Source organism: Xenopus laevis, chromosome 6L (genome assembly GCF_017654675.1).
Source record: "Xenopus laevis strain J_2021 chromosome 6L, Xenopus_laevis_v10.1, whole genome shotgun sequence".
Lineage (NCBI taxonomy): Eukaryota > Metazoa > Chordata > Amphibia > Anura > Pipidae > Xenopus > Xenopus laevis.
The window spans coordinates 146,080,116-146,093,589 of NC_054381.1; the positions used below are offsets into that span (position 1 = coordinate 146,080,116).

The 13,474-nt window shown below is 34.7% G+C and overlaps 1 protein-coding gene across 1 annotated transcript in view; it reads right to left on the minus strand.

The window, feature by feature from the left end:
• Window positions 1-13,474, minus strand: part of LOC108718600 (CUB and sushi domain-containing protein 3) — a 696,593-nt gene that overhangs the window by 370,521 nt on the left and 312,598 nt on the right. The window contains exon 7 of the mRNA XM_041566615.1: window positions 8,825-9,124. Coding sequence (XP_041422549.1) covers window positions 8,825-9,124 — 300 coding nt within the window. The remainder of the gene's footprint in view (window positions 1-8,824; window positions 9,125-13,474) is intronic.

Below are 13,474 nucleotides of genomic sequence, written 5' to 3' on the forward strand. Positions count from 1 at the left end.
CCAAAAGACTCTGCTTCCAGCCGTGCCCTTTGCCAGCCAGAACATCTCGCCTTGTACCCCTCATTAAGTCCAGGTGGCACCCAAGTAAGCTGAGGGCTCCTCCCGAAGCCCAACGGTGGTCACACTACTGGTGAAGCCGAGCCGAGACAGGGTGCTTGGCACTTGTTCTGGTATTGGGTGCCAGCCGTGACATTATCATGGGCCATGGAGGATGAAAGTCACGATGAAGCTGCTGCCGCTGCTGCTCCTCCAACTACCACCGAAGCGCTTCTTACCACTCTGTTACAGCGCTTGGAGGATCACGAACAGAAGCAAAATTACCTCCTGCAGGGTTTTCACAATCTAACCCGATAGCTGGAGGGTAAACAAGCTTCACAGCAGCAATCTGTTCCTGTTCCTGCACCTTCTGTGGGTTCTTCTGCCAATTGGAGTAACTCATCTAAACCCCATGAACCAAAAATTGTGTTCCCTGAGAGATTCAGTGGGGATCGCACTAAATTTTTTGTCTTTAAAGAGGCATGCAAGTTATACCTTAGTTTCTTTCCTCATTCTTTCCAAACTGGTGAGGAGAAAGTAAGGTTCGTCATGACCCTGCTTTTGGGTGACCCCCAAATTTGGGCCCACAGGCTGCCTTCCTCTGATCCTGCTCGTTATTCCCTAGACACTTTCTTTAACAGCATGGCAATTCTTTACGATGACCCGGATCGTGCATCTTCGGCCGATACCGCGATTCGTAAGTTGCGCCAAGAGAAAAGGGATGCGGAGGTGTACTGCACCGAATTCCGCAGGTGGGCAGTGGAGACTGGGTGGAACGATTTCACTCTACGGAGTCAATTCCGTTTGGGGTTATCTGTTTCAGTAAAAGATAGTCTGGTTAATTACCCCTTATCTTCTAACTTGGATGATCTCATGTCCCTCACCATCCAGGTAGATAGAAGGCAAAGGGAGAGAAGGGGTGAGAGGAGTACAAACGTCTCTGGGGTTACTAATATAAGGTCTAATGTGGTAACCAATGTAAAATCTTCTAACCCCTCTGTGCCTCTACCTCAGGAGGAGCCTATGCAATTAGGCGTATCCCACCTGACTACTGAGGAAAAGGCACCCAGGTGTTCCCTGGGTCTTTGCATATACTGTGGTGAAAAGGGACATTTTCTAAACCAATGTTCTAAGAGGCCGGGAAACTCCGAAGCCTAAATGGAGAAGGGGAGCTCCATTTGGGTGCAGGAATTTCCTCTCCCCAATCTTCCTCTAAGGTTTTGTTACTGGTTAAATTAACCTGGCCTTCAGGCTCTGTCAAGGTGTCCGCATTTGTGGGGGCGGAGGGTAATTTTCTGGATACTGCTTTTGCAGCTAAATTCTGTATCCCTGTAGTTCCTCTAAGTGCCCCCATGAGAATAATGGCAGTGGACAGAAGACCCTTAGGGTCAGGTGTAATTTCTATGGAGACTGTAACTCTTTCCATGTGTATTTATAATTTGCATTGTGAGGAGACAGCTTTTTACCTCATAGAGGGTGCTTCCTCTCCTCTTATTTTAAGGTTACCATGGCTCCAGAGGCATAACCCTCAGATTGACTGGGTTTCAAGGGAGGTGGTTCAATGGGGTACTATGTGTGGTGGGGTATGCTTTCCCTCTGTAGTAGCAACTACATCGCTTGAAGGGTTACCTGCTGCATATGCAGAATTCACTGATGTCTTCTCTAAAAAGGCAGCAGAGACCTTACCCCCACACCGGCAGTATGACTGCCCAATAGATCTGGTCCCTGGGTCAACTCCTCCTCGTGCTAGAACCTACCTCTTTCATTGCCCGAAGCCCAGCAATGAAAGAGTATATAAAGGAAAATCTAGAAGGGGTTTCATCAGACCTTCTAGTTCCCCTGCGGGGTGGCCTTCTTTTTTGTTGGTAAAAAAGATGGTGGTCTTCACCAATGTATTGATTATAGGGGGATATATAAGATCACCATAAAAAAACGCTATCCCCTCCCTCCCTTTAATTTCTGAAATCTTTCTGAACTCCCGAAGCCCAACGGTGGTCACTCTACTGGTGAAGCCGAGCCGAGACCAGGGTGCTTGGCACTTGTACTGGTATTTGGTGCCGGCTCTGACAATGAGGTACAGATCTTCCTAGTTCAAAGACCAGGAGTGTCTTCTTCAAAAACCGATAGTTTCAATATGTGGTACTAAGAATACAAATATAGGCTTTTCTAATTTAATGCAGCTTTTATAATGGACAGGCCATTCATATTTTCAGATATGCTGATTGTAGTTTAAAATAAGATTATAGCATTCATGCTACAGACAGAAAAGCATTCTATTTTAACAAAAGTCTGAAAAATGTGGAAAACTGTTTGAATGAATCACCTTTTTAGCAAAATATTCCTATAGATGTAGCAGTCTGGATTATGACTATATTCTCACAATGGCTATATAAAGTGAAGTAATATGCAGCCAGAATCTGTGGATAAGAAAATATTAATAGTGCCTGGTTCATTTTTTTTTTCTTTCCATATCGACCTTAACATTTGAACTGGATATATGTTACATTCAAAGCATTGTTCTTGCAGGCTGTATGTACTTAAAAGTAAGTCTTCTACTTAAAAAATGTCTTATACTTAAAGATAAATGATATGTTTTTCAAAGAAATTATGTGGCTTACACTTTGCAAAGACTCAATTTCACACATTTAGCTATATTATAATACTAAATACAAGAATGTGACAATTAGTAATCGTAATATGGTATGTTCTGCCTAATTAACCACTGTACAATAAAGGATATTACTGTGTTAATGAGCAATATGCCAGATAATTGGACAGCACTGTATCTTTGCCTTTACTGTATTTATTAATTCTTCACTGTTGAATTACGTGAATTACATCACCTGTCAGAAAGTCAGAATAAAATATCTTTGCCATCATCATAGACATATCCTTTGCTATATGCAATGCATTTTGCTAATAATAAAGATGGACAAAGCCTATAGAAGTGCTGTTTGATTTCAAAATGCACTGTGGCTTTCCAGAGAATAGAATGCTAACCAAAACCTGATACAGATACTGGGTCTGTTATCTAGAATGCTCAGTACCTTGGGTTTTCCGGATAAGGGATATTTCCGTAATTTAGATCTCCATACCTTAAATATACTAGAAAATCATTTAAACATGAAATAAACCTGATAGGCTGGTTTTGCTTCCAATAAGGATTAATTATATCTTTTGTATTATTACAGAGAAAAAGGAAATCATTTTTTGAAATGTGAATTATTTGCTTATAATGAAATCTATGGGAGATAGATAGAGATGGCCTGTCTGTAATTTGGAGCTTTCTTGTATATAGTGACATGTTTTGGATGATTGAAGCTGTATAAAAACAGGGATCTCCCATGTCTTAACATTTTTAGTTGCCGTTACTCAGTAAGGTAGTCTCTAAATAACCAGAACAATAAAGAGCTAAATGATAAGATGTCTTAATGATAATAGCTTGACACCATTACCAGAATTATTGAAAGCTGTTACTATGGCAAGAGCAATAATGCTAAAATACAACTAACTCATGCTACATAAAAGAGAAATAAAAGCTTCATGGCTTGATATAACCTATGCCATTTTGCAAGTATGGCAGATATGTTTGCCTCAGGTCATTTTTGTAATTTGGCTTTCTATCATACAGTCCAATAGTAAAAAACATAAAAGGAACTTTTATTTCTTCTTGCACAAGGCACCTTATGTTTCACTGTGGGGCCAGTAAATAACCTTGATGTGTGCAAGACCTATATTATGTATTACCTTCTAATGGCAAGTTCATCATAAAGTATCTTGGATTTTATAGTAACCTATTGCCTTGTAAAATGTAAAAATGAAATCTTACCAGAATTTCATATCAAGACATTGAATTATAGGTTTAGAAAGGTGGCCGCTATTGAAATTCTCAGCTGATTCATAAAATATTCACAATAGTTTTAGTTTTAGGGTTTACACCGAAGACTGCAATAATTATCTTTGACCTTCAAGATTATACTAGCGCTACATGAACACACTAACTCCAATCTCTTACATGGTGATATGTGGCTCATTATTTATTATATTTTAAGTACCTGTAGTAGTATGTATTTGCCTGTTAACTGTCATTCTCTACTTAAAATAATTCTCTATTTTTTTTTCTTTTTTCATTAAAGTATATATGTCTTCATTTAGAAAGGAATGCCCACTGCCTGAATGAAATGATTGTTGATAATATCTTTTATAAGTGACAGTCTTATATTATCTTGATATCTTATATCCCTTAAGTAAAAAACAAGCATTTTCTGATAAATAACTTTTATATCAATTTTACGTTCCAAAATGTAATTGGGTAATGGTTATTAGAGAACAGAATTCCTGGTTTGTATCATGTATCAATGTATCATTTTAAAAATCTCCCTTATACTATTCTTAATTTTTTTTTACACTTAACTTTTGCAACCCCTAGCCCCCTGTTACTTACTAGTGACAGGTCGCTTCTTGTGATGGGCGAATTTGCGCCGGTTCGATTTGCCGGAAAATTTGCGAATTTCACAAAACGGCAAAAAATTCACGAAACGGCGCCGGCTCCCGTTTTTGACGCCGGCTCCCGTTTTTGACGCCGGCATCCGGTTTTTTTTCAGGCGAATTTTCACGGGTGTTTCGCTAATTTATTCGCTGGCGGTGAATTGCACAAATTTGCAGCGAATTCGCGCCTGGCGAATAAATTCACCCATCACTAGTCGCTTCTTCTGCTCTAAAGCTAAAACATTAAGCTTAAATTACTGGCAAAATCCAGTAGACAGAATATCTAGTTCACATGGATGATCCAGTTTAGGTCTATTCTCCACCACCAATGTGCTGTCTCATCCTTCAGCAGCCACAGGAAAAGGGATGTCTGAATCTGACACAAGGCCATACAGTAAGTAAAACTACTGGTAGGAAGGCTTTTAAACTGATTCTATTCCTGTTAACCCCCAATTTCAAGATGACATTAATGAAGGCCTGCTCTAGATTCAGTTGATACCTCTACCTAACAGTATTTGTCCTTAACAGATGTATATATAGTATCAGTACATAATACATATAAATATTAAAGAATGTAAATCAAAACCAGAAACACATTTACATTGTGAGCACAATCACAAAATATACAGACTACACACATGCATGCTAGTGCTTACCTACAGATTAGAAAGCAGATAGACATACTGTGACATATGAAAAGTTGACCAGAAATGACAAGACTTTTTCCAGTCAACAAAGACATGAAAATAAGTCAGAATATAAAGTTGATATGCATCCTCATGTGCTAGCAATTGCACACCCATTGTTTTTATGCTGTTGCTTACTTGCCTACTTGTTTTTTTATTAAACTTGCACTAATACCACTGGATATTGCAATACAGGTTAATAGCAGGCATAGATGTTTAGAATGATCAAATTGATACTGGTAAATAAGAATGGTAAAAGTTTATGGAACAATAAATAAATGGTAGCAATTATTTTATTCTTGCTATCTGCTGAGAAAAAATATATATTCAAATATTACTCAAACTCTTAGGGGCACATTTATCAAGGGTCGAATATCGAGGGTTAATTAACCCTTGAATTCGACCCTCGAAGTTAAATCCTTTGAATTTGAATATAGAATTCAAAGGATTTAGTGCAAATACTTTGATCGATCGAAGTAAAAATTGTTCGATCGAACGATAAAATCCTTTGAATCAACCGATCGAAGGATTTTTCTTCGATCAAAAAAAGCTTAAGCTTAAGTAAGTGATGGGGAAGGTCCCCATAGGCTAACATTGTACCTCGGTAGGTTTAAACTGCTGAAGTATGAAGTCAAATTTGTTTTTTAAAGAGACAGTACTTCGACGGTCGAATGGTCGAATAGTCGAACGATATTTAGTTTGAATCATTCGAATCAAAGTCGAAGTCGAAGGTCGTAGTAGCCTTTTCGATGGTCGAAGTACCCAAAAAAATACTTTGAAATTCGAAGATTTAAATAGTCGAATCCTTTACTCGAGCTTAGTATATGTGGCCCCACAGGTCACTTGGATCTGAAAATTAATTTTCATTGTTTGGTTTTCTATTGCCTTCTAATTTATATATCCTTCAATTATGTTTTACATTGTTAGTTAATATTTTGTTGTCAATCATTAAGACAAGAATGAAATGATGTTAGCATTAACCTGTTTAGCAGATCCGACGACATTTTGTCTTGACAAAGTACTATAATGTGAAAATACTTAAAAGGACAATAGGAAAAGGTCATACTGAATTTGAAGCTTTCAGAAAAGAGAATCTGAAGCAGAGTGCATACAGACTTTAGTAGGGTGATTTAAGATTACATCAATATAGTTCTTCCTAACTGAAGCTCAAGATATTGTAAATCATAACCAAGTAGTATACAAATGGCACTGCTCTCTCATGGGACTCAACACCATTTGTAACAGTGAGGGTAGTCAAGTTGCTCTGCAATAAGTATGCTGGGACATTTAAGTCACAAAGTAAGAAACATCTGAAATTTGCTTTATAGAGGGTGAAATGGAGCTGATTATACGACTCAGATTGGGGTCATTAGGCCTTTGCATAAAGCAAACTATGCAATTTAATCACTCCCTAGAAACTCAGTGAAGCACACACTGTACTGCAACCAGAACACCTAGGGGCAGATTTATTAAGGTTTGAATGGAAAATTAAAATGAAAATTTTCAAAAAATGTTTTTCAAATTTTGAATTCAAAATTTCAAATTCGAATTTTTAAATTTTTTTATATCACCATCTCAAATTTGAATGTGAGATTTATTACACTTCAACCATGAAAACAGTTCTAATTGGAATATTCACCACCTAAAATTCACTGAGTTCATTTACAAGTCAATGGCAGAGGTCCATTAAACCATTTAAAGATGTTAATTGCCTTCCTGAATTTTCCTGAACTTTTTTTTTTTTTGGAGGAAAAAAATCACATAACTTTGAAATTCGATCTTTGATAAAAGTTAAGGCTAAAGTTATACTGTACTTTGGTCTGGTTTACTTACCAACAATGCTTTTAAAACACGCAATTAAAAAGCATATATATATATATATATATATATATATATATATATATATATATATATATATATATATATATATATATGACATTTAAGACAGAATATGAATTAGTTAAAGCATGTAGCAATGTAGAAAATGGCAGATAAATTAAATGTCACTTTCTGTATATAAACAATATTCAAATCTTCCAAATTTTTATATAGCCTGAAACTGTATCCAGGATTACAGTTTGGTTAGCGATGAGATCTATACTTGATGCATTAATGCCATTTGGCAATAGGCAGATTATGGCAAAAATGGAAAGGTAAAAGATGGCAAACAGAGGCAAGCATGAATGGGATAAGTTAACTATAAATTAGTAAAGTGGCATAACACTTTAACTACATTTTAAAATGTAATCAGTAGTTTCTTATGTCACCCTCTTGCATCTATAAGTTAAATTAATTATAATCATTGCTGAGTTTATACCTTGGTGTTTTCATTAACATGTGTGAATTCTTTGGGACATTAGTAATTGTAAGCCTTGGAATACACATTTTAAGGAGCACTTGCTTTAGTATATTGAATGAAACTGTGAATGCTACATCCATGCTCTCTGATTACTGCGTAAGGCTGCTTTAACAACATACTTTTGTAATCATTTGAGGCTACAACATGAAAAATAGCTATAGTTTATATTTTATGTATATCATTCTTGTATTTATATTGTCATAATCATCTATCTATCTATCTATCTATCATCTATCAATCTGTCTAAACAGTTAGTTATTTATGGATAAAAGCATGAGTTATCACTTTAAGTGTATGCTAATTAGTATTGTATTCATTATCAATATTAGCTTAGCTATAAAAAGTATGCTTTGCCGTTTATTAAAAAAATAAAAAAAAATTTTGGTATAGCATTAAATTAGTATAAGGTTAAAATGCTGATTATGGGTAGTTTCAAAAATACATTTCTGGAAAACTGATATTTCTTTTATGTCAGTTTATTTTCAGCTTCCTTTTTATAATGTTTACATTTTTCCTCCCATAACAGTTGTAAAATCTTTTCACAAAGCAATTGCTAGCTAATATAGATAATATATTTTAGAAGCCTACTTGGATATGTATCCCCCACTTTTCCATACAGGACTTTCATAATCAATGACCAATGATCATTAAATGAAAATCATACAAAAAATGTCTTTCCTATATAAAATTGTGTGTTATAAATAAGAAAGTGAAAATATTAGGTGTCATATAAATAAAACAACTGTTGTGGCATTGGATTTCAAATTTTTTTCTCAATGTTTGATATATCACTAAAAGATTGCTGTTTATCTGAGATGTTTTACTAATTTCAATCATGTATTAAACATTTCCCTAAGCCTACACAATCTGCTTGGTTTTGGTTAAAAATTAATCTAACTAACAAAGAGCTGAATCAGTGCAGCATACTTTAAATTCTAGTAATCTGACAGCGAACAAACAAAGAATAATTACATTTATGGCCATTGTCATTGATTGTCTTGTCATCTCATGCTGCAAAATGTTAATATTTCTGTTTAATTAAACTTCTGGCCACCCTTCTTTCCCTTATGTGTATATGTTTTACAATTATTAAATAGTAGGTTGATTCAATATGCTGTATGCAGATCACAAAACACTTTGAAGTAAGGTGCACTTGTTTTAGCCATGATATGACAAACATAAGTGACCATGGCCTATACCATTTCTTTTAGGACTTAGCTATTTGCAAAGGGTCACAATAAAATTGCATAGATACCTCTATGAGTAACACCTGCAAGTTCTTTAGTTCTTTCTATCTGACCAGAATTTCGTGGCCGTCTTCGAACGATTTGTGTTTGTGCTGTTGGAGAAGAGTGCAGGTCTTTGGATACGTTGCGTTCCAGAACGTGTTCTACATCTTGAACTGGGTATTCTTCACAATGTCTTTTGTTGGGGGCATCAGTATAACAGGATACAGTAACATCAGCAGAAGTGATAGCAAGTGTTACAGCACCAGGAGTAGCGTCAATTTGCTCCTCCAACTCACCGCTGGAAGTAGTTTTGTTCAAGAAGGAACCTGTGGGACACATAGTGGCACTGGATGCTAACTTTTTTCTTTGGAATTTTGCATTTTCCTATTCATTTTATGTGAAAAGTTCTAAAAGTATATTTAAATGAAGATACATGGCATGGAGACATAAAGACAACTTTATCTGTTACAATTCTAAAGAATAATAATCAGAAAAAATGTTCTGCTTCTGGAGACATGCTATTTAGATTTTTTATCACTAATAATTACATATTTGACAAAGAGGCCTTTTAAGCATGATGTATGATTTTGTCTGCTTTATACAAGTACAAGAGTAATTTTAGGTGATTATTAGCAGAAAGGTTAAGAATTGGAATTTTTTTTATAAACGCCTAATAATATGGCATTAAAATATAATGCTTAGCATAGATATAGGTTTTAATGAACTTAATGGCCTACAATTGTATTCAAGCAAAATTTCTTATTTCTTTTTTGAAACTTGCTCAATTTAATATTAAATGTTGTCTGGTAACAGTCCTCATATTCCATGGAGACAAATGAATAGACATATTTGATACATTTTATATTCAGCACTTGTGTATGTTTAATATGTTCTTAAAATGTTAATGGAAATTAAAAAAAACTGCAAACAAAAAACTATCCTCTACTGAAATTGTCAAAAGTTTGCACCAGTCAAGCTGACAGCAGTCAACCACGTGTGATGTTATTATTCTAACAGCACAAGCACATAAAATACTATCTCATAGACTGCTAAAGATCACTGGACTATGAAACACTGCTTTTTTTAATTAAACAACTAAATGTATATATAATGTATATATAATGTCACAATCTGTTATTGGTTGTTTTGTGGGATATGTTCTTAAAGCTTCACTGGTTTATATTTTAAGAAGTAAATAAACTTTATAACAGATCTTGCAGTGTAGGATCTGCTGGGGAATCAGTAATGGCCGGGGGTTACATTGGTGAAGTGAACAATATGGTAGCCTTTTGCACATATAGGGGCAAATTTACTTAAGGTCGAATATCGAGGGTTAATTAAATCCTTCAACTTCGAATATCGAAATCAAAGAATTCAGCGTTATTCGTTCGATCGAACAAAAAATCGTTTGATTGAACGATTAAATCCTTCGAATCGTTTGATTCGAACGATTTTAATCCATTGATCAAACAATTTTTCTTTGACCTAAAAAAGCTAGCTAAGCCTATGGGGACCTTCCCCATAGGCTAACATTGACTTCGGTAGCTTTTAGGTGGCGAACTAGGGGGGTCGAAGTTTTTCCTTAAAGAGACACTTTGACTATCGAATGGTTGAATAGTCGAAAGTTTTTTAGTTCGAATCGGTCGATTCAAAGTTGTAGTCGAAGGTCGAAGTAGCACATTCAATGGTCGAAGTAGCCAAAAAAAAAAACCGTTCGAAATTCGAAGTTTTTTTTATTCATTCCTTCACTCGAGCTAAGTAAATAAGCCCCATAATATGTATGATTTTATAAAGTATATTATGGATCTAATGTGCCAATATTTGGAGCATTTTGATATTCTGCTGCTTTTGTCCATACTTTAAAAACACACCCTGATTTATTGTGGAGGAAAAACTGCTTAAATCATTATATTGTTTATAAAAATGTACTTTTAAATGGGCCTTATTTTTTAAAAATGATCCTATCCATGGTTTCAGGAAGTAATTATATATTTTTACAAAATCTCTATTCAGACTGACTACAACTGGATGTGGTCCAAAATTCCAGACATTGCACATATGGCATTTATGGCTTATCTTTGGAGCTGATTTAAGTGAGAGGCAGATCACAGTACAATTTCTTCTATTCTTTAGAAAACAGATTTCAGATTTCAATACAATTTAATAAATGTTGCACTTTAGATGTAAATGTTTTAGAATCATGGTAGTTGAATCTTGTCTAGAATTTAAAGTAGGGTTTGTTTTCATGTATTAATGCAAGCAAGCTATTAATATTTTGCTACTATAGATTAACCCAACTGATATATTAAAACATCAACAAAAATAGGGAAAAACCCAAAGTGTTCTGATATGTTTTAATAACTATTCAATGAAAAATAAACACTGTATATAATCCTGAACATCATGGGGAAATGCTGCAGCTTCCAATATCCAAATAGTGGACAAGATCTGTTAGTGAAAATTAATATAATGTATTTTATTTGCTACTTCAATGTAATAAGCAAGCTGTCTATTTTAGTATCTCTGCAATCCTTGGAAAATCAAAATGGAAAATCCATAAAATAGATATCACCACTAGATTCTAATGAATACTTCTGATACTAATTTATAAATATATGAATTTGCAGTGCATGCATAGGAACTACATGGATATTAGTTTACATCCATTGTGTAGTGACCCATTTTTCTGTCTCTAAATGTAGAATCTTACATTTGAGCTTTCATCACTCTTTTATATGACACAGCAGAACGATAATTTATTTTAAATAACAATTATAAATGTGTGATTCTATTATAACTTCACTACAATGAAATAAAAAATGCTTCATTTAAAAAAAGAATTCATATAATTAATGCTATATCCTTTTTTTTACATAGAAATTTTATTTCAATAAGGGATACCAGATAATTATGGATCACTCTTTTCTTATTCAGTAATTTGGTAAAAAAAGAAGAGATCAATTTAAAACAAATCTAATTTAAATCACTTACATAGGCAAGAGCATTTGTGATTCATATTGATTAATACATGCAATTATTTCATAAACATTGTTTTAAAAATTGCCAATAGCCTACTTTAGCATTTAATATCACAAATTAGTTGTTTTATTGAGGCTCTGCTTTATGAAGTACCTGAAGGATTTCCCAATGATATATGATCATTTTTATTTTTAATTGATCACATTGAAATCTGCAGACTTTCCCTTTCTGGCTTGCTAGAATTGTATAATTCTAATTAGCCAATAGACTCTGATTAGAATATCAATGCACTCACTCAAAGAGGCTGACTTATCAATAATTGCTGTGAAACAAGAAATTTAGGGTTTATTTACTAAAATTTAATTTATCTCATAATAATAATTAAAAAAAAAAAAAGCTTGACCTAACTCCCTTGCCCAATATTAGCTTACTTATTTATAAAAAAAAACTTTATGGGGCCCATTTACTTAGTTCAAGTGAAGGAATAAAAGAATAAAAAAAACTTTAAATTTCGAATGTTTTTTTTGGCTACTTCGACCATTGAATTGACTACTTCGACCTTCGACTACGACTTTGAATCAAACGTTTCGAACTAAAAAACGTTTGACTATTCGACAATTCGATAGTCGAAGTACTGTCTCTTTAAAAAAAACTTCGACCCCCTAGTTCGCCACCTAAAACCTACCGAAGTAAATGTTAGCCTATGGGGAAGGTCCCCATAGGCTTTGGAACAATTTTTAGGTTGAAGAAAAATTGTTCGATCGACAGATTAAAATTCATCGAATCGAACGATTCGAAAGATTTAATTGTTCGAACGATTTTTCGTTCGATCATTCGATCGAAATATTTGCAGTGAATCCTTCGACTTCAATATTCGAAGTCGAAGGATTTCAATTCGGCAGTCGAATATCGAGGGTTAATTAACCCTCGATATTCGACCCTCTGTAAATTTGCCCCGACGTAATTGGATAGTGAAAAAACTCAATACAATCGAGCAAAAACTCTAATTATACACATTTTTCATGCTTTCGCCAAAATCTCTCATTTTTTTCCTGAAAACCATAGAAAAAGTCTGATTTTCAGGCTAAACCTAGCTCAGAACCACAATAACTTAAAATTGGGATAGGTTCCTCTGTTACCTCAGGGAGACTTGCTTGTGTTATACCTTTATTATATGCAATATGTGTATATTTTATATATACATTGTGATTTGTATCTAAGAATGTTGTGTAATTTATATATTAGATAGTATCAGGACATAACAGAGGCAAGCTTCAAAGACACCCTATTTAGCATACAGTTGTTAAATCCCCTCCCCTTTGACCAGGGGCATCTGAAAAAGCAAACCTTCCTGTCTAAACACTGCCTTTCCCCCTTCCATTGTCCTGATTCTTGAATGAACTGCCTCGGGAATCCATACCCTACTCCCCAAGATTAATTTATTGGTCACTGACCAATCAGAACCTGACATGTACCTATGGTCAGTCTTTAGGTTAATACAATAGGCTTAGTTAGTCAGAGAGTGCTGGGAGTTCCTAGAGTGAGGACACAGATGCCAGACCAAATGGAAGGATGAGTATCAGGGAGGCAGAGAATTTAGATCCAACATGTTCATATTTGTAATTGTCTTTGTAAATATTTGTTATGCATTCTATGTAGTATAACTTGTTTTATGTGTATTATTTATGTAGATATGT